The sequence below is a fragment of the Scyliorhinus torazame genome, chromosome 16 (assembly GCF_047496885.1).
Source record: "Scyliorhinus torazame isolate Kashiwa2021f chromosome 16, sScyTor2.1, whole genome shotgun sequence".
Lineage (NCBI taxonomy): Eukaryota > Metazoa > Chordata > Chondrichthyes > Carcharhiniformes > Scyliorhinidae > Scyliorhinus > Scyliorhinus torazame.
In genome coordinates, this window is record NC_092722.1 from 175,483,069 (window position 1) to 175,507,346 (window position 24,278).

General features: G+C 46.5%; 2 protein-coding genes across 4 annotated transcripts in view; one reads left to right on the forward strand and one right to left on the reverse strand.

Moving 5' to 3' along the window:
- sfxn4 (sideroflexin 4) overlaps window positions 1-18,978 on the reverse strand; it is a 36,359-nt gene extending 17,381 nt beyond the window's left edge. Inside the window, exons 1-7 of one of the 2 annotated variants that reach the window (XM_072479513.1) lie at window positions 18,645-18,978; window positions 16,357-16,422; window positions 6,611-6,685; window positions 6,436-6,462; window positions 4,724-4,778; window positions 2,652-2,677; window positions 1,275-1,328 (exon numbers count right to left, since the gene is read on the reverse strand). In XM_072479513.1, coding sequence (XP_072335614.1) covers window positions 1,275-1,328; window positions 2,652-2,677; window positions 4,724-4,778; window positions 6,436-6,462; window positions 6,611-6,685; window positions 16,357-16,422; window positions 18,645-18,680 — 339 coding nt within the window. In that variant the 5' untranslated portion in view covers window positions 18,681-18,978. The remainder of the gene's footprint in view (window positions 1-1,274; window positions 1,329-2,651; window positions 2,678-4,723; window positions 4,779-6,435; window positions 6,463-6,610; window positions 6,686-16,356; window positions 16,423-18,644) is intronic. The other variant, XM_072479512.1, reaches the window with a different exon arrangement.
- A 352-nt stretch (window positions 18,979-19,330) lies between these two features.
- Window positions 19,331-24,278, forward strand: part of gpam (glycerol-3-phosphate acyltransferase, mitochondrial) — an 86,492-nt gene continuing 81,544 nt past the window's right edge. The window contains exon 1 of one of the 2 annotated variants that reach the window (XM_072479506.1): window positions 19,331-19,594. The gene's annotated coding sequence lies outside the window, so the exon portion shown is untranslated. Of the gene's footprint in view, window positions 19,595-20,963; window positions 21,021-24,278 lie in introns of those variants that run through there. The other variant, XM_072479509.1, reaches the window with a different exon arrangement.

The window sequence follows — 24,278 nt, forward strand, 5'->3', positions numbered from 1 at the left end:
CCCTTAAACGAAGAAAAAGGGCAAAATGTGCAGTACTGTAGCGGGAGCCACCTTGTCCCTCTATATAGCAGCACCGGGAGTTCATAAACTGAAATTATGTTGCAGGTAGCTACTGCAAGCACTTCAGAACCAGCAGTCTAGTGGGAGAGTGCAGAAAACAGGAAATATATTTGGACTTTGTTTAGTATTTCTGTTCATTGGTTAAATCTATGTTCTGTAAAATTAAGAGTTTGGAACTAGAATGAGACTGAAAATGGTGAAAACACTCAGCAGATCAGACAGCATCGGAGGAGAGGCCACACAAGTTAACATTTCACCCGAGAAATGGAAGTGCAGGAAAAGTTTTACAGAAGAACAGTATGCCCATTTTTGTAGCATTTGATGTAGCAAAGATAATTGCTCCACAATTCAGTCACGACCCCCAATAAAGTTTTGTTCTCGGTTTTATGATTCTATACCTTTTAATGTAATTTATGTCAAAGTTTAAATATAAAGGTTACACAAACATTCAAGTGTTAAATGAATCCGTTTCACCTGTAAAGCCAAATTACTTTATCTGTGCTTCAAGTTGATGATAATGGATCAGTGTCAATTTTGTTTTCGATACTTAACCTAAATGTTACCCACAATGGTAAGACAATGCTTTTTAAAAATGTATTTTGGTTAACAGGACCATAAGACCATAAGACATAGGAGCAGAATTAGGCCACTCGGCCCATCGAGTCTGCTCCATCATTCAATCATGACTGATATTTTCTCATCCCAATTCTCCTGCCTTCTCCCCATAACCCCTGATCCCCTTATTAATCAAGAACCTATCTATCTCTGACTTAAAGACACTCAGTGATTTGGCCTCCACAGCCTTCTGCGGCAAAGAGTTCCACAGATTCACCACCCTCTGGCTGAAGAAATTCCTCCTCATCTACAACTACACAGGAAGCTGAATTCTTCACAAATACACATACAATGCTACAATTACTGGGGCGAATGGGCACTAGGGTCAAATTTCTCACCCCCCTGCTTGTATGCCTGCTTCTTGGCACATTTAGTGAGCTGTCTTTTAAACTATTTTTCACATTGTTATGTTTTCAATGTTTCACTTGAAAATGACATTTTTTTTTAATAAACGTTGCTCACTTTGATTGGATTGTATGAGAATAGCTGGGCAAATTCTTCCAGTTGCTGGCTTCCCACAGAAATGCCACGCTATTCACACTCATTTATATATTTGAATAGTGGGAAGCAAAATTGGCTCAGCCAGGAACCATCATTACCTGCCAAAATACTGCTGGTTTCATTCCTTTGTGCGGCAGAAGCATAGCCACAACCTGAAAGGAAAATTAGTTAGATCATTTGGCATTGTACAATAGGCATGTTTTATTAAGATTATATATTCATAGCAGGCTACAAGTTTAAATCCACAGAATTCAGTGAAAAAGCATCACATGCCCAAATACATTTTTCTGTTTAATAAGCAGTTTACATATTAAAAGTTACAGCTTTACAAGGCATTACTACATCATCTTAAAATAGGAGCATTGTTTACTGTGGAATTAAAAAGTTACAGCTTTACAAGGCATTACTACATCATCTTAAAATAGGAGCATTGTTTACTGCGGAATAGTCAAGAATTTGGAAACTGCTATATTAAATTGACATTATTAGGAAAACAAAGGTAGTTTTAAGGGATTTATATTTGTAAGGGAAACACCAGAAATGAGGCACAGTTTCAAGTTGTTTTGATTTAAGGTTTCTGTTCCTGGGAGGATAAAACCTATAGCTAGATTCATGCTGGACAAAGGTGTTTGTGTGTGGGGGTTGCTTAATTTCTATTGTGCTGAGAAAAGCCTACAGCTTGAAGAATAAATAAACGGCATAAGCATGAAAGGACGTTTTAGCAACTGGAGGCCTTTGTAAGGATAAAAAAAGCTTTCAAGTTTTAGTTGAGCTCATTTGTTTGCAGTTGGAGATAGGTAGTGAGAGAAAAGGCAGCTCTCACAGCTCTGTTAGAAGCAGTTGGTTTAGAAGGCTCGAGAGTTGAAGAGTCATTTGTAATGCAAACCGCTAAGGGGAAGCATAATTATGAGAAAAGACTTTAAAGGATATTTTTGGAAGTTTGGAAACTCTCCTGTGACCATCATCTGGGGGGGGATTCGGAAGAGAAAACCACAGACATTCACTTGCTTTCAGAGAAGAGTGTTCTTATCAGTCCTCTTGTGTGCTTAAAAGGGACTTTGTGTTAATGAGACCATTGTAGCTTAAGATGTACTTTGTAATGCATGTTAATGTTTAAATCTTGTGCATTTGTCAAGATAAGGGGGAGTAAAGGAGTACAGTATTATAATCAAATTTTACTGTATTATAATCCATGTTTAATAAATGTTTTTTTTTCTTGTTGGTGAAACTAATTAGCGGTCCTGTGACTCTGTTCCTCCATGCTTTAATCAAAGACAATTAATAATGTTACGGTCTTTTGAGCCAGGGTTCCATTCTGGGATCTTCTCGACCAGTCACAACGTCAACTGGTTTTGTAACAACATCTCAAAGAGGAGAAGCAAATTATTAATCTAAATGTAAAACTATTTAAGAGTAGGGAGTCCATGGCAAATTGAGCCATTCAACTGGTCACATATTAGAATTTTAGCTCTTACCAAAGGGGTAGCAAATGGCATGAATGCTGGGAGAAAGAAAGAAAGAAAACCAACATTAGAAACAAAGAAACATTTATGGCACAGCAGAAGGTCATTCAGCCACCATGGCTGTGCCAGTTCAAACTTTTTTTCCGGGGACCCATTTTTACCAACCGGCCAACCTTCGGGACCCAACCCGGCCGACCTTCGCGACCCACACCGGCCGACCTGTGCGACCCACCATTTTCTCTTAACTTGTTTGCTGCTGACAAAAGTGGAGGAAATGGTTTTGGGTCCCTTTGGTCCTCGTACACACTCCTCCAATGGAACCTGTTGGATGAAGGTGAAGCCTTCCGGTGTCGGAAAGTATGGAGTCTCCATCTGTCCAAAGTTCTGCATATTTTTCCTGTAAAATTTTATCCACTAAAACCCCCCCAAACTTGTAAAACAAAAGAATAAAATAAATGAATAAAATGAATAAAACCCCCCCGAACTTGTAAAACAAAAAGCTGCGACCGTTTTAAAAAAAGTGGCCGCACTGCGCATGCGTGCCCGATCGTTGGCGTGCATTCGCATAGTTTTGCGCATGCGTGCCGACGATCTGGCACGCGTGCGCAGTGCGGGCGCATTTTTTTTTATTTTTTTACATGATTGCGGCCATTTTCAAGGCCGCTTGCAACCGCCGTTATTTTATTTTTTAATTTAGAGTACCCAATTCATTTTTATCCAATTAAGGGGCAATTTTAGTGTGACCAATCCACCTAACCTACACATCTTTTGGGTTGTGGGGGTGAAACCCACACGGACACGGGGAGAATGTGCAAACTCCACACTGACAGTGACCCAGGGCCGGGATTCGAACCCGGGTCCTCAGCGCCGTAGGCAGCAATGCTAACCACTGTGTCACCGTTAACAGCCGGCTGCTGCGCCTGTTGCGCGCAGGTTTGCGCGTTTGGGATCGCTGCGACGGACAGCTCCGCGACCCTCCCGACACCCGCCCGCGGGTCGCGCCCCCGAGTTTGACAATGCCTGGTCTAATCCCACCCTCAAACTCTTGACCTGTAACGTTACTGGTTATAGCATCTGAAGTGTATAGCCAAGTCTTCTTTAAATGTGATGAGGATCTGCCTGTATCACTTTTTCATGCAGTGAGTTCCAGACTCCCACTGACCTCTGGTTGAAAGAAAAAATACTTAATCCATCTCCTATCCTTTCACTAATCTCCTCAAATGCATGCTCTTGACCTCTCTGCGAATGGAAAGACGTCCTTCCGAACCACCCTACCTAGACTCCGCATAACTGTATACGCCTCGATTCAATCCTTTGTACCGAAGAAAGGAACGCCAACCGACCCATCGCATTAAAAAAATTCTATTCCTAGCCACAGCCACACAAATCTCCTCTGTATCTTCTTTGTTGCAATTACATTGTTCTTAAAATGTAGCAACCTGAACAACAGTCTGACGAGTGTTCCATAAAGTTGTAACTCTTACTTTCCTTTGTTCACTGAGGTATAGAGTGCATCTCATTTTCCTCCTTAAACACCCTACCATTCTGCTATCTTCAAGGATCTATGGGCATGCACTAAGATCCACTGCTCCACTAAACTTCCCAGCATTCAACCATTTATCGTGCATTCCCTGGCCTTGTTAGCATCACCTCACACTTCTCGGGATGGTATTCCATTTGTCACTGTTCCATCAAACCGACCGGTCTCTTGATATCTTCTCGCAGTTTGTAGTTTTCTTCCTCGTTATACTTAAATGTTAGGATGTGAATTAATCACATATTGTCAGACATTCTAGCTTGCAGAACAAGCCAGTCATTTTAAACTGGTTTCTTTTGACCTTGAAGAGCAATCAGGGATTTACAAGAAGTTGCCAATCTGCAGAAAAGCATTTCCAGCAGTTAGCCCCAGACTGGTCTTCTGGGTGTGCTAACTTACAGCAACCGGACCTTTTGACTTTGAATGGGTTAGGCCAGGTTGGCAAGCATTCATCGCAACCGGGTTTCCCGTCGCAGTAAATCACTTCTGATCTTGCAAGAAGAGGAATACGAGAAAAGGAAGTCCACAAATATTGAACAAGACTGACCTGAAGCACGGAATATCGTTGGCAGCACATCGGCAGTATCTGGATGAATCGAAGACTGAAGAGACAAGGAGGTAAAGAAACGGGCATTGCATTAACAGCATCATTGGTGGACACTGGTAAAAATGCTAAGGTTTAAAGAGAGACCATTTGAGTATTTTTTGCCAAATTGCATGGTACATGTAATGAGAAGCAATTGTATTTTGCAAAAATCAGACTTAATTTAAGACTGCCATTTGTATCAGTAACAAGATGTATAAAGTCACACAAAGATTTTCACCTACACCAACATCGTATCAAGTGCTTTCTAAATGGAGAGCAGATGCTGTGACTGTTCTCTTACAGAGAAAAGAATTGTGTGTGAAGGTGAATAGAATGTTAAGTCTTTATCACAAAGTGTTGTAAATACAAAGGGGAAGAAATTACGCGTTGGTTGTATCGAGCTTTGTAGGTACCTCACCAGGAATATTTCAAGTACGAAAAACTGAAGAATAATCTAATCAAGCTTTTAAAATGCTAAGAGTGTTGGATACAAAGAAACCATTCCCTCTGGTTGGGGAATCTAGAGTCTGGTAACATAGTCTTAAAATTCAAGTCAGCCGTTCAGGAGCAAAGCACTTTCTCCACACAAAAATCTGGACCCCTTTATCGAAAGGGTTTGGATGCCCGGACCATTTGAGTTTTCAAGACTGAGAAACAGATTTTTGTTAGCCAAGGGTATTAAGGGACAGTGGGTAAATGAAGCTGAGGTGCAGATCAAACACGAGTGGTGGAGCTAATTGTGTAGTTAAATGGTCGACTCCTGTTCCTAACCCTCAACAGTTCAGACAGTGCACGTTCATTCTGTTTATCAGATTTTAGCCTCTTTTCCCAAGTAGCTCACTTTGCCAAATTTATGGAATCAGTTGACAATTCTCTTGTCCCTGTTTTGCATCACTGCTTGCATCAGAGAGCAAACCTCGTCCTCTGCCCATGAAAACGCTTCTCGGAATGATGTCTTTGAGAAATGTGAAGAAGCAGAAGAGTACAGAGGTGCAAACTACACATTTACCAATTCCCCGTGTGAAGAAACGGTGAATCCCCACACCAAAACAAATTCAGCGCTAATGTTGCAATGTGGGAATTACAGGTCCACCAAGTTGACAATCTGAAGGCCAAAATCTTTGGTTTTAAGGAAGTGAGGTGTTTAACTATCATTCAGGAGGACCAGGCCAGAATTCAAAGCATTCTATTGAAAGGTATCTTTTACCAGCTGGCTGATTGCTGTTCAAATGGGCACACTACATTTATTGCTTAGCTAAAATGACCAAAGATTGATTATCTCAATGCTGTCTGTGGGAACTTGACAGCCCATCAGCCACTGCAGAATCACAGAATCTTTACAATGCAGTCAGAGCCCATTTGGCCCATCTAAATCTGCACGGACAGTCTGAAAGATGTTTCTATGTTGCGCTTCAAAAAGTCACTCATTGGCTGGGAAGGAACATTTGAAGGGTGTTAAAGGCAGTATAAAGATGCTCGTTGATAGAAATTCTAACACAGAAACCAGCCATTCATAATTTGTACGCGCGTATCCTTTCTTTCACATGCCCATCATTAACGCATCACTGATATTCTTGTATATCAATGAGCATTGGTGGTTATAAAGAGGATCTTAGACAGAGATTTAATGTGCCCTTGACGAACTCAGCCAGCATTCAGGAAATTTTGCTCACCAGAGTAAGTTTCAAAGCTTCTTTAATCTGAAAGAGAAAAGGGTAATGATTTAAAAAACAAATAGAACAGATAAACCCAAAACAAGGTACAGAAATAAATAAACGATAAAATGAAAACCTCCGAGAAGGTGGCTATCACTAACAGCAGCGGATTCCTGCGGTCTGCCTCGCTCACCTTTTCATCCCTCACGGTTTCCTTCAGGCTCGGGAGGCTGCCCTGAAGCAGAGTTAGAGCGTTTTCTATTTCCTTCTGTTGAAGAATACACAAATACAGTTTGTAGTAACAGTTTGGATATCTTTACTTCAGCCAAAACAACCATCTATAAATTATCTCTGACAAACTTCCACTCATTAATTTGAACACTGCACAGTGTCATGCGGTATCCTCAAATCACTTCCATTAATCCTAACACCTCGAGTTCCTTTGTTCATCGTGTGGCCACAGGGAATGCATCAGGATCAAAGGTGTGTTCCATTAGGTGGAAGGACACGGGTTCATGCCACAAGATTCCACTGTGGGGTTGAAGGCAAGGAGGTGACTCGCTTTGCCAATGATGTTGCAGCAGGATGACCTGGACAGATGAGTGTGTTTCAAAGTCAGGAAAATGCCAAGGGAATATCCTGACACCACTTGGGGGTAGCATGGAAACAGGAAAGACAGCAGACCACCTGCTCCTCTCCATTGCAGTCACATGGAGAGAGCCTCAGATAGATTACAGGCAATGAATATGTATAGATAATTCTACCTACTAGATTGGGCAAAAAGGGGGAAACAGAAGTCTGTTCTTTTACCTTCCTATCCTGTCACAAAAGCCGAAAGAGCTGATAATATCACCTCTAAAGACAGCAAGTGGCAACATAATTTGATTATCGCCTCCCCTACATGTTCAAAAAGTAAATGCAGTGTGGGGAGCAAGACTGAATGACAGATATTTCCCTTGCATTGAAGGTTACAGGTTAAGAGATGAACTCTCAACAGATTTAGCATGGCTTTACTCATGGTAAATTTGGACATTGGTATCTGCGAAATGCATAGTGTCTCATACTCTTTTCAATTAGTTTATCTTTTAAAAAAAAAATATATTTATTAAAGTTTTTTAACACAAATTTTCTCCCTTACAAACAATAACCCCCCCCCCTCGTAACAAAAAAAAAAAGAGAAATCGCGCAAAGATATATACATGGCAAAATGATATATTTACACAGCTATGTACACTGGCCCTCACCCGTACGTGCCAGTTTCCCCAACCCTTCATGTTATCTCTTGCTCATCCACCCTCCCAGGATGTCCCCCCTTCCCCCCCACCCCCCCCAAGGTTGCGGCTGCTGCTGACCGACCTTCCTCTAACGCTCCGCGAGATAGTCTAGGAACGGTTGCCTCCGCCTGTAGAACCCCTGCGCAGACCCTCTCAAGGCAAACTTAATCCTCTCCAACTTTACGAACCCAGCCATATAATTTATCCAGGCCTCCAGGCTGGGGGGCTTCGCCTCCTTCCACATTAGCAAGATCCTTCGCCGGGCTACTAGGGACGCAAAGGCCAGAATGCCGGCCTCTTTCGCCTCCTGCACTCCCGGTTCGTCCGCTATTCAATGAGTTTATCAAGAGCAAAAGGGGCTCATTGTTTACTCAAAGCCTGCAAAGGTAGCAATCCTGGGGTGAATAATAATTTTGTAATAATAGGCTCAATGAACACAGTGCAAAGCCGCCTCATACTCTGTGGATAAAACGTTGCAGTTTATAGGAAATATGAGCTGTCCTTGATTCCTTCGGATTTGTTAATTGTCACGTGTACCGAGGTACAGTGAAAAGAATTTTTCTGCGAGCAGCTCAACAGATCATTAAGTACATGGGAAGAAAAGGGAATAAAAGAAAATACATAATAGGGCAACACAAGGTACACAATGTAACTACATAAACACCGGCATCGGATGAAGCATACAGGGTGTAGTGTTAATGAGGTCAGTCCATAAGAGAGGGTCATTTAGGAGTCTGGTAACAGCGGGGAAGAAGCTGTTTTTGAGTCTGTTCGTGCGTGTTCTCAGACTTCTGTATCTCCTGCCTGATGGAAGAAGTTGGAAGAGTAAGCCGGGTGGGAGGGGTCTTTGATTATGCTGCCAGCTTTCCCCAGGCAGCAGGAGGTGCAGATGGAGTCAATGGATGGGAGGCAGGTTCGTGTGATGGACTGGGCGGTGTTCATGACTCTCTGAAGTTTCTTGCGGTCCTGGGCCGAGCAGTTGCCATACCAGGCTGTGATGCAGCCCGATATGATGCTTTCTATGGTGCATCTGTAAAAGTTGGTAAGAGTCAATGTGGACATGCCGAATTTCCTTAGTTTCCTGAGGAAGTATAGGCGCTGTTGTGCTTTCTTGGTGGTAGCGTCGACGTGGGTGGACCAGGACAGTTTTTGGAGACGTGCACTCCTAGGAATTTGAAACTGCTAACCATCTCCACCTTGGCCCCGTTGATGCTGACAGGGGTGTGTACAGTACTTTGCTTCCTGAAGTCAATAACCAGCTCTTTAGTTTTGCTGGCATTGAGGGAGAGATTGTTGTCGCTGCACCACTCCACTAGGTTCTCCATCTCCCTTCTGTATTCTGACTCGTCGTTATTCGAGATCCGGCCCACGATGGTCGTATCGTCAGCAAACTTGTAGATGGAGTTGGAACCAAATTTTGCCACGCAGTCGTGTGTGTACAGGGAGTAGAGTAGGGGGCTAGGTACGCAGCCTTGCAGGGCCCCGGTATTGAGGACTATTGTGGAGGAGGTGTTGTTGTTCATTCTTACTGATTGGGGTCTGTTGGTCAGAAAATCGAGGATCCAGTTGCAGAGTGGGGAGCCAAGTCCTAGGTTTTGGAGCTTTGATATGAGCTTGGCTAGGATTATGGTGTTGAAGGCGGAGCTGTAGTCAATAAATAGGAGTCTGATGTAGGAGTCCTTGTTGTCGAGATGCTCTAGGGATGAGTGTAGGGCCAGGGAAATGGCGTCTGCTGTGGACCGGTTGCGACGGTATGCAAATTGCAGTGGATCACGGCGTTCTGGGAGTATGGAGGTGATGCGCTTCATGATCAACCTCTCGAAGCACTTCATTACGACTGAAGTCAGGGCCACTGGACGGTAGTCATTGTGGCACGTTGCCTGGTTCTTCTTTGGCACCGTATGATGGTGGTCTTCTTGAAGGTTGTGGAGACCTCGGAGTGGAGTAGGGACAGGTTAAAGATGTCTGCGAACACCTCTGCCAGCTGGTCCGCGCAGGCTCGGAGTGCACAACCAGGGATCCCGTCTGGGCCCTTCCAAGGGTTCACTTTCAGGAAGGTCGATCTGACTTTGGAAGCTGTGATGGTGGGTATGGGTGAGTTATGGGCTGCTGGAGCACTCGACAGCGGATTGTTGGTTTCCTGCTCGTACCGAGCATAGAATGCATTGAGTTCATCGGGGAGGGGTGCACTGCTGCCGGAGATACTGCTCGGCTTCGCTTTGTAGCCCGGTATCTTGTTTAGTCCTTGCCGAGAATCCGTCTGTGACTCTAGCTTGGTTTGATATTCTCTCTTGGCATCTCGGATGGCTTTGCGGAGGTCGTACCTAGATTTCTTGTATAGGTCAGGGTTGTCTGACTTGAACGCCTCAGATCGGTCCTTCAGTCGGGAGTCAATCTCGCGATTGAGCCATTGTTTCCGCGGAGTTGGGGAACGTACGTACTGCTTTCTTCGGCACGCAGTTGTCCACACATTTGCTGATGAAGTCTGTGACGGTGGTGCATACTCATTTAAGTTGGTCGCTGAGTTCTTAAATATGGACAGGGCCACTGTCTCTAAGCAGTCACGTAAGAGCTCTTCTGTTTCCTCGGACCAGTACTGCACGACCTGCTTAGCTGGATTCTCCCGCTTGTGTTTCTGCTTGTACGCTGGTAGAAGGAGCACCGTCTTACAGTCTGATTTCCCAAAGTGTGGTCGGGGGATGGAACGGTAGACACCCTTGATTTTTGAGTAGCAGTGGTCAAGAGTGTTGTCGCCCCTGGTGGGACAGATGTGCTGGTGGAATTTTGGCAGTACATTCTTGAGGTTGGCCTTGTTCAGATCTCCGGCCACGATGAACAAGGCCTCCGGGTGTTCGGTTTCATAGTTGTTTATAATTGTGTACAGTTCGTCCAGCGCCTTCCTCACTCTGCCTGGGGCAGGATGTAGACCGCTGTGATAATGGTTGAAGTGAACTCACGTGGAAGATAGTATGGGTGGCACTTCATGGTCAGGTATTCCAGGTCCGGGGAGCAGTAGGTCGCCACATCCAAGCACCAGGAGGAATGGATGAGGAGAGAAAACCCTCCACCCTTCACTTTGCCTGATGACGCGGTGCGGTCCACCCGGTGAATTGAGAAGCCTTCAGGTTGTATGGCACAGTCCAGTAAGGCAGGGGTGAGCTATGTCTCTGTGAAACAGAGCACACAGCAGTCTCTTACTTCCCGCAAAGAGGCAAGTCTGGCGTTAAGTTCATCCAGTTTGTTTTCGATCGCTTGGACGTTTGCTAGGAGTATGCTGGGGAGAGGGGTCTTGAAACCGCATTTGTACTTGGCAAATGGGAATGTGGCACAGTGGTTAGCACTGCTGCCTCACAGCTCCAGGGTCCCGGATTCAATTCCGGCCTCGGCTGACTGTGTGGAGTTTGCACTTTCTCGCCGTGGCTGCAAGGGTTTCCTCCCACAGTCCAAAGGTGAGCCGCTTAGCTGGATTGGCCATGCTAGGGTGGAGGTGTGGGCTTAAGCAGGGTGCACTTGGCAGCACGGTGGCGCAGTGGTTAGCATTGCTGCCTCACGGCGCTGAGGTCCCAGGTTCGATCCCGGCTCTGGGTCACTGTCCGTGTGGAGTTTGCACATTCTCCCCATGTGTGCGTGGGTCTCGCCCCCACAACCCAAAGATGTGCAGGATAGGTGGATTGGCCACGCTAAATTGCCCCTTAATTGGAAAAAATGAATTGGGTACACTAAATTTTTAAAAAAAGTAGGGTGCACTTTCCAAAGGCCGGTGCAAATACGATGGGCCAAACAACCTTCTTCTGCACTGTAAATTCTATGATAATTTTGTGAGTATTTCTAACATGCCAATCGAACAATTTGGGGTTTTGGCCCACAGACTGGAATACCCTGGGTGTTCCAACACTGATTCAGAGTGGCTGTCTATCAATCGATTCAAGCAGCAACTCAGAAATAAAGTCTCTGCAACTGAACTCATGCTTCCTAATTAGATTACAAGACAGGCATCCACCAACAAAGAGTTTGGTTCAAAATAATCCAATTTCCTGTGGATGAAATTATCCTGAAATGGCGATGACATAAGCCGCCTTCAGTCAACGTTACTTCAGTTCCGATTTGAACTTTCATCATCGTGACTTCCATTTTGCTCTCAGCTGAATACAGATGTGGCATTGTTCAGAGTCAGCTGATCCGTTACATTATGACAACAGGAACATTTAGCATATGATTTGCAATGCATTGTGCTGAACGAGAAAGGAAAGCTTGCGTTTATATTGTGTCTTTCATGACCTTAGTGCATCCCAAAGCACTTTACAGCCAATGAAGTAATGGTAAAGTGTAGTTGCTGGGGTAACATCAGTAATATGAAAACCAAATGATACACTGCAAGCTGCCACAACAATGTGATAATGATCACAAGCTGCTTCTGCAATGTTGACGGAGGGATAAATAATGGCTTGGCTAACTCCACTGCTCTTTTTAAAAATAGATCTTTTACATTCACCTGAGCGGGAAGATGGGGCCTCAAGTTTTACATTTCATCTGAAAGACAGCACCTGTGTCAGTGCAGCATTGAGTGATACCCACTGACCCACAGCTAAAAAAAAAAGTGCAGCATGGGAGCACAGTGGTTAGCACAGTTGCTTCACAGCTCCAGGGTCCCAGGTTCGATTCCCCGCTGGGTCACTGTCTGTGCGCCGTCTGCACGTTCTCCCCGTGCCTGCGTGGGTTTCCTCCGGGTGCTCCGGTTTCCTCCCACAGTCCAAAGATGTGCAGGTTAGGTGGATTGGCCATGCTAAATTGCCCTTAGTATCCAAAACCGTTGAGTGGGGTTACAGGGATAGGGTGGAGGTGTGGGCTTAGGTAGGGTGCTCTTTCCAAGAACCCGTGCAGACTCAATGGGCCGAATGGCCTGTAAATTCCATGATTCTAACAGGGTGCTGAAGTAGAGCTGCATGTATTCTGGGACTGACCCTTTAAGTCTGCAAAAGAAAATGTTTAAAAACATTTCAATTCAGATCTTTCATTTTATATAATAAAAAAAAAACAGAATAAAACACTGGCACAACATAAAGTCCCCAAAACATTGCCTACCCTCGCCCACAACCTAACCCCTTCTCCCCGCTCCTCCCCATAACAACTAATGGTGACCAACTCCTTAAAATAAACAATGAATGGCTGCCACCTTCGGTAAAACCACTCAATTGCACCCCTCTCAGTGTACTTAACTTTCTCAAGGTATAGGAACACCCATCAGATCTCCCGCTACACTGAGGCACTGGGCATGTGCAGAGAAAGAGACCTCCACCCCTGCAGTATTCGCCTCTGAGCAGTCAACGAGGTGACGACCAAGACATTGCGCCACCCCTCCCCCGCTCATCTGCAGCACTGGCGAGTCTGCCCCATTCCCTCCACCCCCCCCCCCCCCCCCCCCCCCCCCACCCCCGCCCTGGTGAGTCTGACACCCCAAACACGGCTACCAAGGGACAGGGCTCCAGCTCTAGCTGTTGGGTCCTTGTACAACAGTCGTTTCCAAGACACAAACTTGGGAGCCAACCCAAACTTCTCCATGACTGCAAAAAGATACCCCCATTCTACTCCATCGAATCCCTTCTCGGCATCTAATGCAATGACTACCTCTGGAACAGGCCCCTCAGACGGAGAAAGCACCACATTTAGCAATCGCTGCACGTTATGCAACAATTGCCGGCCTTTGACAAAACCCAGCTGATCTTCCCCGATAACGTGAGGAAGACATAGTTAAACCTTCAGTGCCAACACGTTGGCCGATACCTTGGGGTCCACATTAAGCAGAGAAATAGGGTGGTACGACCCACATTCCACGGGGTCCTTATCCTGGATTAATAAAAGTGAAACTGTTGCCTGCATCAGCGTCTCAGTCAGATGTTCCAGGCCATCACCAACAAAAGAGAATCTAACCCCCCCCCCGCCGACCACCCCCCCATGACATTCAACCGATGTTACCGGGCTGGATTCTCAGTCTGTTCAAGGCACCCGGGTTCTCCTGTCCCACTTCAGTGAATGAGAGATTTGGCTCAGCCCCACATTCTCCGTCACGCTAGCAGTGGCAGCGAGGCCGACTCGTAACGGAGAATCCCGATCACCATTGCTGAAAGCCCCGTATCAAAATTCTCTGGGTTACCATTGACCAGAAACTGAACTGGACGAGCCATATAAATACTGTGGCTACAAGGGCAGGTCAGATGCTGGGAATTCTGTAGCGAGTAATTCACCTCCTGATTCCCAAAAGCTTCTCCACAATCTACAAGACTCAAGACAGGAATGTGATGGAAATCTCCATTTGCCTGGATGAGTGCAGCTTCAACAACATTCAAAGATGCTCGACACCATCCAGGACAAATCAGGCCACTTGATTGGCACCCCTTCCACAAACATTCCCTCCCTCCACCACCGACACACAAGGGCAGCCGTGAGAACCAACTACAAAATGCATGACAGGAACTCACCGAGGCTCCTTAGGCAGCACTGTCCAAACCCACCACTGCTAACATCTAGAAGGACAAGGGCAGCAGACACGTGGGAACACCATCACCTGCAAATTCCCCTCCAAGCCACTCAATCCTGATTTGGAAAATATCAGCGTTCCTTCACTGTCGCTGGGTCAAAATCCTGGAACTCCCTCCCCAACAGCACTGTGGGTGTACCAGACGTTCCAAGAAGGCAGCTCCCCGCCCGCCACCTTCTCAAGGGCGATTCGGGATAGAAAACAAATGTTGGCCTAGTCAGCGACGCCCACACCCCGTGAAAGAAATTTAAATCATGAGGCCATTTAGATTTCTTGCTACTGTTGAGATAGGTTTGCAAAAAATCAGATGTTTAATCAGATGCTCCATTAGCTTAGAAGAAGCCAGCATGAAATGAGTAACTTTGATATGAATGTATTGGTCATATTTAAAACTTATCCAGTCTGGTTATTTAACTCATTAAGTTTGTGGGATCTTGCTGTGTGCAAACTGATGTTGTTCTAGATTGCAACAGAGATTATAATTAAAAAGTATTTGATTTGCTGCAAGGAACTTCCCGCGGCTGTGAAGGGTGCTATAAAAATGCATGTCTTTCCTGTGGGATTTAGATATAAAACACTGAATTGGAGTATGTGAAAACATTTACAAACCAACGAAAGCTTTCTTTCTATTTCGATAGAGAGCTGTAATAACAGTGCGATGCTTGAGGGAGGTTCTATTACATGCTATTAAGCCAAGAGATGAAGTATGGGACTGGAGCCAATCTTTACATACGTTCATAGGCATTTACTTAGAGAGATGCACATTACTCGCATGAACATCTGAACCGAACAATCACAGTATCAGTCTGCTCCTATTAATATTCCTTTCTCAGAGTTTACAAAGCCAATGCGGAGAGTGGACAAGACAAGCCCTTAATCCATCCCCTTGCTCCCTCCAAAAACAAATTCAAATTGAATCCAATTGATGGTGCCCCACAAGAGACACACTAGATCCAAGCTGTCAGGAACAGGTGTTCTCACACCAGGTCCTACGCTGGATCTTAGCCAAGAGGCCGAGAAGCACAAGTGAGTCCCCAGTTAATGGCCACCACCTGCCTACAACTAAACACAATTAATATAAAATTGACACTCACTGCCTCATGTTTCAGCAGATTAAAGGGACTCGGGCCATCACTTGCGACTTCATTTGAGTGCACTTTCACTTCTTCGACACATGTCGGGACTGTCCCATACCCAAATACTTCACTTCCTCTTTCCAGTGGTTGGAAACCAAGATTGGTGAAGTCGAGTTGTGGGACGATCACTCAACACTCTGTTTTATGAGGAGATCAATTAAAAGTCACAGATGACAAAAGGTTAGATGGGCGGCACAGGTGCACAGTGGTTAGCACTATTGCTTCACAACGGCAGGGGCCAAGGTTCGATTCCTGGCTGGAGTCACTGTCTGTGTGGAATCTGCACGTTCTCCCAGTGTCTGCGTGCATTTCCTCCGGGTGCTCCGGTTTCCTCCCACAAGTCCTGAAAGATGTGCTTGTTAAGTGAATTGGACATTCTGAATTCTCCCTCTGAGTACCCGAACAGGCGCCGGAATGTGGCGACTAGGGGATTTTCACAGTAACTTCATTGCAGTGCTAATGTAAACCTACTTGTGACAATTATAAAGATTATAGAGTATCGGTACCGTGACACCCACTGGTTCACAGCAGCAACTTGTACTTATTTAGCCCCTTAAATGTATTAAACATCTCAAGGCGTTTCAAAGGAGCATTATAAAGCAAAGCTTGACATTGAACAGCATCAGGCGTTATGAAGGACAGATGAACCAGGGTTTGATCAAAGATGGGTTTTGAGGAATGTTTTAAAGTAGACAAATGAGATAGGGAGGCGGAAAGATTTAGGGAGCTTAGCACCCAGGCAGCTGATGGTGCAGCAACTCGAATTGGGGTTCTCAAGAGACCAGAATCGGAGGAGCGTAGATCTCTCGGAGGCTCGTGGAGCTAGAAGAGATGACAGAAACAGGGAGGGACGAGGCCATGGACAGGTGTGGCAGCAACAAAGAGAATTTCAGATCATTAAAAAACATTTGAACCCCTTCAATAAAAACAAGCACATACGATTATTCATAACACTATGTGTAATCAACTCGGTTTTAAATAAAACTCTGCTTACATTTGATGCTAATAATGTTGTCGGGTCCAGAATATCCAACCATTGAAGTAACCTGTGGAAGAAGGACTGCAAAACACAACAATCAAACAAAATGCAATAAATACAACATAAGCATAAGTTAATTTATAAAATAATGATAAAAGCAAATTACTGCGGATGCTGGAATCTGAAACAAAAACAGAAAATACTGGACAATCTGAGCAGGTCTGGTAGCATCTATGGAGAGAGAAGGGAGCTAACATTTCACGTCTGGATGACTCTTTGTCAAAGCTGGAGAGAACTGGAGTAGGATCAGATTTCTACTGTAGTGGGGAGGTGTGGAGTGGTGGGGCTGGACAAGATGCTGTTCCTTCAGTTTGTGCTGGGCTTCACTGGAACATTGCAGCAGGCCAAGGAGGACATGTGGATGTGTGAGCAGGACGGTGAGTTGAAATAGCAAGTGACAGGAAGGTCTGGGTCCTGCTTGTGGATGGACCGGGGGGTCACCCAGTCTGCGTTTAGTCTCTCCAATGGAGAGTAGACCCCACTGGGAGCAGGGAATGCAATAGACCAGATTGAAGGAGGCGCACGTGAATTGCTGCCTCACTTGAAAAGAGTGTTTAGGGCCCGAGATGGTGAGCAGGGAGGAGGTAAAGGGTGCCGTAGGAAGATGGCGAGGTGTTGGGGGTGATGGAGGAGTGGACCAGTTTATCCAAGAGGGAACGGCCCCTGTAAAATGCTGACAAGCGGAGTGAGGGGAAGATGTGTTTGGTGGTGGAATCATGCTGGAGTTGGCGGAACTGGCGGAGTCTGATTCTTTGATTGTGGAGGTTGGTGTGGTGAAAAGTGAGGACAAGGGGGAGGGAGGAGAGTGGGTGAGAGCAGAGGTGCGGAAGATGGGTCAGGCATGGTTGGGGGCCCTGTCGACCACAGTGGGTGGGAAGCAAGAATGAAGACATGTCAGCAGCGCTGTTCTGGAAAGCGACATCATCAACAAGTCACTGATCTATTATTTGTGGACAGTGAACATTTCCTCCAGAAAATACAGTGCAGTCAAAAGCCAGCATCAGCATTCTCATTAAGCTGTTTTTCTTGTTCGTTGCAAACATTTGTCCTGAACACTCTTTCCAAATCAACTCAGTAGTTCATAAAGCTTGGTTGGGTGGACAGATGCCCATAGTGGGGAAGACACTGGCGTTGTGGTAATATCATCAGGCTGGTAATCTGGAAGCCCAGGCTAATGGTCTGGGGACATGGATTCAAATCCATGGCAGCTAGTGCCCACTGATCTCGTGGCAACTGCGGTCAGGAGGAAACCATCACCCGCCTCCGTCTGGAATGTGCATTAACCAAAAGAGTCTGGAGAGAGATGTAATGCTTTTTGTCATAACTCAGGGCTCTGCACTTTATGGACTATTCCCAGAGACAGACACAGAAATAAATATTGACTGCTCCAGGCAGTACGGTAGCACAATGGTTAGTACTGTTGCTTCACAGCGCCAGGGTCCCAGGTTCGATTCCCATTTGGGTCACTATCTGTGCAGAGTCTGCACGTTCTCCCCATGTCTGCCTGGGTTTCCGCCCACAAATCCTGAAAAACGTGCTTTGTTAGGTGAATTGGACATTCTGAATTCTCCCTCAGTGCACCCAAACAGGCTGCGGAGTATGGCGAATAGGGGATTTTCACAGTAACGTCATTGCAGTGTTAATGTAAGCCTACTTGTGACAATAATAAAGATTATTATTATTAGAAAGCTATTAACTCGGTGGAAGAGACCCTTGAATGCACCCGAAACTTGGATGGTCTGTCAGTACAAAGTGCTATCCGCAAACAAATGTTGCAGACTCACACATCCCAAGGTCTCGGATTGCACGTCGAGGGACACACTGAAGCTTGGTGCAGTTGCCAAAGGCCACGCTTGAATTCAGGGTCACTACACCAGAGCAAAGCCGTGTGGCCGGAACCACTGTGAAACCCTCTGGGGCTGCACACAGACAACGTTTGAGACAATGCAACCTTGGCTGATCTGTATTGCACCAAGTAACTTGCAACTTCTAAATTGTGCTGCAATGTACCTTGAACAGGGCTTATTTTGCCAACAATAGAGAGTACAAGGAGAGCAGGTACAATAACCCATGCCCCAGAAGAGTGGAGGGAGGGACGGGGCTTGTTGGTTGCAGAGATGAAGGAGTGAAGCGAAGTAATGTTGTAATGAGGAGGCAGGTTTTGTATTATTTGAAGAAAGGCGAATCGAGCAAGCGTTTAGGGGCTGGTATTGGGGTAAAGCATTAATCAGCGACACCGTTACCTGTTCCCCTCTCCATTGGTGCACGTTCACCTCCATGGTGTTTGGAATGAAGCACCATTAACCCCCTCCTGGCTCAGACTGGGCTGCCGGCTGCTCAGAGCCTGCCCACAGCCGCCATCTTGAAGTGTGAGGTAGGCCGCAAGGACACGGGAATAACACCCGCCAATAACACGGAGCGCGCTCTCCATCTCGGGGTTACCTGTTTACAATTTTAAAATGCAAAAGTAAATTAATAACTTCCAGATCCCATCAGATTAAACAAATTAAAATTAAATTGGTCGGAGCCCAGGACAGCGACATAATGCGGCTGGGAGGAGCACACACAGCGGCCCCGTGCGGCTGGGAGGAGCGCACACAGCGGCCCCGTGCGGCTGGGAGGAGCGCACACAGCGGCCCCGTGCGGCTGGGAGGAGCGCACACAGCGGCCCCGTGCGGCTGGGAGGAGCGCACACAGCGGCCCCGTGCGGCTGGGAGGAGCGCACACAGCGGCCCCGTGCGGCTGGGAGGAGCGCACACAGCGGCCCCGTGCGGCTGGGAGGAGCGCACACAGCGGCCCCGTGCGGCTGGGAGGAGCGCACACAGCGGCCCCGTGCGGCTGGGAGGAGTGGACATAGCGCCACTGTCTGCTGGGAGGAGTGGACACAGCATCGTGCGGCTGGGAGGAGTGGACACAGCATCCCGCTGCGGCGAGGAGGAGCACACACATCGCCACTATGTGGCTGGGAGGAGCGGGCGCAGCGCCACCGCGCGGCAGGGAGGAGTAGGCGCAGGGAGATCCGCCTCTTCCATGCAGTTCGGAGTGTCCGCGCTGAGTGTCAGGCAGCTCCGGTGAGGCCGAGCCGGCGGCGGCAGGATGGCATGTGGGTGAAGGGTCTGTCGGTGGCAGATTGTGAAGCTGGGGCCTTTGGCTATTGCTGAGAGCCGCAGCATGTCCTGAGGAGCGGCCGGAGGTGAGTGCGGCCTGGGCCGTGCGGGGCAACCGGGGGAATCTGAGCTCCCGGGCTGGCACCGCCGGGAGTGAGGGAGGGAGTGAGAGGGTGAGGGCGGGAGTGAGAGGGTGAGGGCGGGAGTGAGAGGGTGAGGGCGGGAGTGAGAGGGTGAGGGAGGGAGTGAGAGGGTGAGGGAAGGGGGTGAGGGGATGAGGGAGGGAGTGAGTGAGAGGGTGAGGGAGGGAGTGAGTGGGAGGGAGTGAGAGGGTGAGGGAGGGAGGGAGTGAGTGAGAGGGTGAGGGAGGGAGGGAGTGAGAGGGTGAGGGGATGAGGGAGGGAGGGAGGGAGAGTGAATGAGGGGGATAGAGTGAGAGAGTGTGTGCAGTGAAGAACAGAGATTGAGAGAGAAATAGAGGATAGAGAGAATAGAGGGATAGAGAGAGAGAGACACTCCCAGAAATGGTGAGGGTGAGAATCAGGACAAAGGGCAGACTTTGACAGAAACACAAAAAAGGAAGATATTGAGGGTGAGCAGCTGTAATTTAGAAAATCTTCAAAAGATAGGATAGAGGGGCAGCACGGTAGCGCAGTGGGTTAGCCCTGGTGCCTCAAGGCGCCGAGGACCCAGGTTCGATCCCGGCTGTGGGTCACTGTCTGTGTGGAGTTTGCACATTCTCCTGTTTGCGTGGGTTTCGCCCCCTCAACCCAAAGATGTGCAAGCTAGGTGGATTGAACACACTAAATTGCCCCTTCATTGGAAAAAATAAATAATTGGGTACTCTAAATTTATATCAAAAAAAAGATAGGATAGAGTAGAACGAGAAGCCCCAAGAAATGAGGTTGGAGAGAGAGTGAGAAATCTCCAACAATGAAAAAAGTCAATAGAAAGGCCACAATAATGGACAGGGACTGATGGGGAGAGAACCCCAGTAACCGGGCGGCTGTCCCTTAATCTCAGGGAAAATGAGAGTGAAGATTCATCAGGAAGGATATTAGAGGAGGGCCACTGACAGCATGATAACTAACACGAGTGGGGTTAAAATATTGGTGACGTTTCTAATCAGTGAGAATGACCAATTCCAAACCCATTCAAGGTTAACAAACATGCACAGAGGTGTGTATGTATGTATAAAGGGTGTGTGACACGGAATGTGTTAAATAGCGGTTAAAGTGCATCTCATTGGAAAATTGACACACACAAAACTCTTACCACCATGTGTAAGTTTTGTGAATTGCCAATAAATCTTTAGTGGTGTCGCTTGTGAAAAATCTGGAACGTTTTTTAAAAATCAGTACTTCACCAAAGATTGTTTCAAAATTGCTTGGATTTTGTTGTTGGGCTAAGGGACATTTTGATCCCAATGATATTATGTGCTTATATCACAGAAACAAAATACTGTGGATCTTGGAAGTCCGAAATTAAAAACAAATTGCTGGAAATACTCAGGTTAGGTGATATCTGTATTCAGTCACAGTCACTGTATTCAGCTTCAATTTGTCTTATCATTACCATCAAGCCAGTGGACAACCCTGTTTCAATAAGGAGTGCTGGAGGGCATGTCAGATGTAGCACTGGCACACCTAAAATAAAAAGTACCTATGACTACATAATGACTACAGAGCTGTAGGAGGCCATTCGGCCTATCGAGTCTGCACCAACCCGCTGAGAGAGCACCCTACGTAGGCCAACTATCCCTGCCCCATACGCTTAACTCCACACGACCTGCACATCCTTCTACAACAAGGGGCAATCTTAGCATGGTCAATCCATCTAACCTGCACATTTTTGGACAGTAAACCGGAGTACCCGGAGGAAACCCACGCAGACGGGGGGAGAATGTGAAAACTCCACTCACAACGCCCCAGGGCCTGTAATTGAACCCGGGTCCCTGGCGCTGTGAGGCACCAGTGCCTCACCATTGTGCCCGGTTATTTAGAATGCCGAAAACACATTCATCAAGCTGAGTCACAATGTCTTAAAGAAAGGAATCAAACCCTGAACTCTGGATCCCGTTACCTCATGGGACAACCTGCCCCATTAGCCCAAAAACCTGCGTGTTGAGTATCGGTGTGTTCAGCTGTGTGAAAACCTATGGCAGAACCTTGCATCGCTGGTCTGACGTTACCCTCGCGGGATAGAATTGGCAGTTCCCAAGACCATGCTTCATTTTTGTATGAGGTAAAGATTCCGTTTTTGGATTTTGTTGGATAATTATTATTTGCTCTTTAATTTTAATACGCCTTTACGTGATTGGAAACTCTCTCTTGAGGCAGCTTTTACTTTGGGGAATTTCTTTTAAAAATTGGAAAGCCCGCAAAATGAATTTCCTCATAGACATTTTTGTGAAACTTGCAGAAAGGAAGTGTAGCATCCGCAAGAGCAAAGCCAATAGACAATGAAAATCGCTTATTGTCACAAGTAGGCTTCAAATGAAGTTACTGTGAAAAGCCCCTAGTCGCCACATTACGGCGCTTGTTCGGGGAGGCTGGTACGGGAATTGAATCGTGCTGCTGGCCTGCCTTGGTCTGCTTTAAAAGCCGGCGATTTAGCCCTGTGCTAAACAGCCAATCAATCTTTTTTAGAAAACGATTTAGAGTGCCCAATTCCTTTTTTCCCCCCAATTAAGGGGAAATTTAGTAGGGCCAATCCACCGACCCCGCACATCTTTTTTGGTTTGTGGGGCTGTCAATCTACAATCAAGGGGTCAAATCAAAGCGCTTATTGTATTGAATGGCGCAGCAGGCTCGAGGGGCTGAATTGCCTAGTCCTGCTCCTAGTTATGTTATGATCTTGCGTTATAAAAGAACAAAGAAATGTACAGCACAGGAACAGGCCCTTCGGCCCTCCAAGCCCGTGCCGACCATGCTGCCCGACTAAACTACAATCTTCTACACTTCCTGGGTCTGTATCCTTCTATTCCCATCCTATTCATGTATTTGTCAAGATGCCCCTTCAATGTCACTATCGTCCCTGCTTCCACTACCTCCTCCGGTAGCGAGTTCCAGGCACCCACTACCCTCTGCGTAAAAAACTTGCCTCGTACATCTACTCTAAACCTTGCCCCTCTCACCTTAAAACCTATGCCCCCTAGTAATTGACCCCTCTACCCTGGGGAAAAGCCTCTGACTATCCACTCTGTCTATGCCCCTCATAATTTTGTATACCTCTATCAGGTCTCCCCTCAACCTCCTTCGTTCCAGTGAGAACAAACCGAGTTTATTCAACCGCTCCTCATAGCTAATGCCCCCCATACCAGGCAACATTCTGGTAAATCTCTTCTGCACCCTCTCTAAAGCCTCCACATCCTTCTGGTAGTGTGGCGACCAGAATTGAACACTATACTCCAAGTGTGGCCTAACTAAGGTTCTATACAGCTGCAACATGACTTGCCAATTCTTATACTCAATGCCCCGGCCAATGAAGGCAAGCATGCCGTATGCCTTCTTGACTACCTTCTCCACCTGTGTTGCCCCTTTCAATGACCTGTGGACCTGTACTCCTAGGTCTCTTTGACTTTCAATACTCTTGAGGGTTCTACCATTCACTGTATATTCCCTACCTGCATTAGACCTTCCAAAATGCATTACCTCACATTTGTCCGGATTAAACTCCATCTGCCATCTCTCCGCCCAAGTCTCCAGACAATCTAAATCCTGCTGTATCCTCCGACAGTCCTCATCGCTATCCGCAATTCCACCAACCTTTGTGTCGTCTGCAAACTTACTAATCAGACCAGTTACATTTTCCTCCAAATCATTTATATATACTACAAAGAGCAAAGGTTCCAGCACTGATCCCTGTGGAACACCACTGGTCACAGCCCTCCAATTAGAAAAGCATCCCTCCATTGCTACTCTCTGCCTTCTATGGCCTAGCCAGTTCTGTATCCACCTTGCCAGCTCACCCCTGATCCCGTGTGACTTCACCTTTTGTACTAGTTATACTGCGACATCCTTCATTTCAATGGTGGTGGACAATTAAGCAACTAACTGGAAGAGAAGCTTCCACAAACACCCCTATCCTCAATGGTGGGCGAGCCCAGCACAACAGTGCAAAGTACAAAAGTGAAGTATTTGTTAGAACTATATAAGGCATCAGTTAGACCACACCTGGAATACTGTGAACAGTTTTGCTCCCCTTATCTAAGGAAAGATATACTGGCATTGGAGGCAGTCCATGGAAGGTTCACCAAATTGATCCAGGGATTTTTATATCAGGAGAGGTTGGGTAGGTTGGGACTTCACTCATTGGAGTTTAGAAGAATGAGAGGCCACCTTATTGAGACATCTAGGATTCTCAGGGGGCTTGACAGGGTAGATGCTGTGAGGTTGTTTCCCCTTGTGGGAGAGTCTAGGACCAGAGGGCATAATCTCAGAGTAAAGGATCACCCATTTAAGACAGAGATGAGGAGGGATTTCTTCTCTGAGACTAGTGAGTCTGTGGAATTCTTTACCACAGAGAGCTGTAGAGGCTGAGGGTCGTTAAGTATGTTCAAGGCTGAGATAGTCAGACTTTTTAATCTGTAAGGGAATCCAGAGTTACGGGGGTAAGGCTGGAAAGTGGTGTTGAGGATTATCTCAGATTGGTCATCATCTCATTGAATGGCGGAGCAGCCTCGATGGGCCCAATGGCCTATTTCTGCCCTTATGTCTTATGGCCTTATTTTCAACCATCTCCAGTCAGAGGTGCTGGGTGGATGATTCA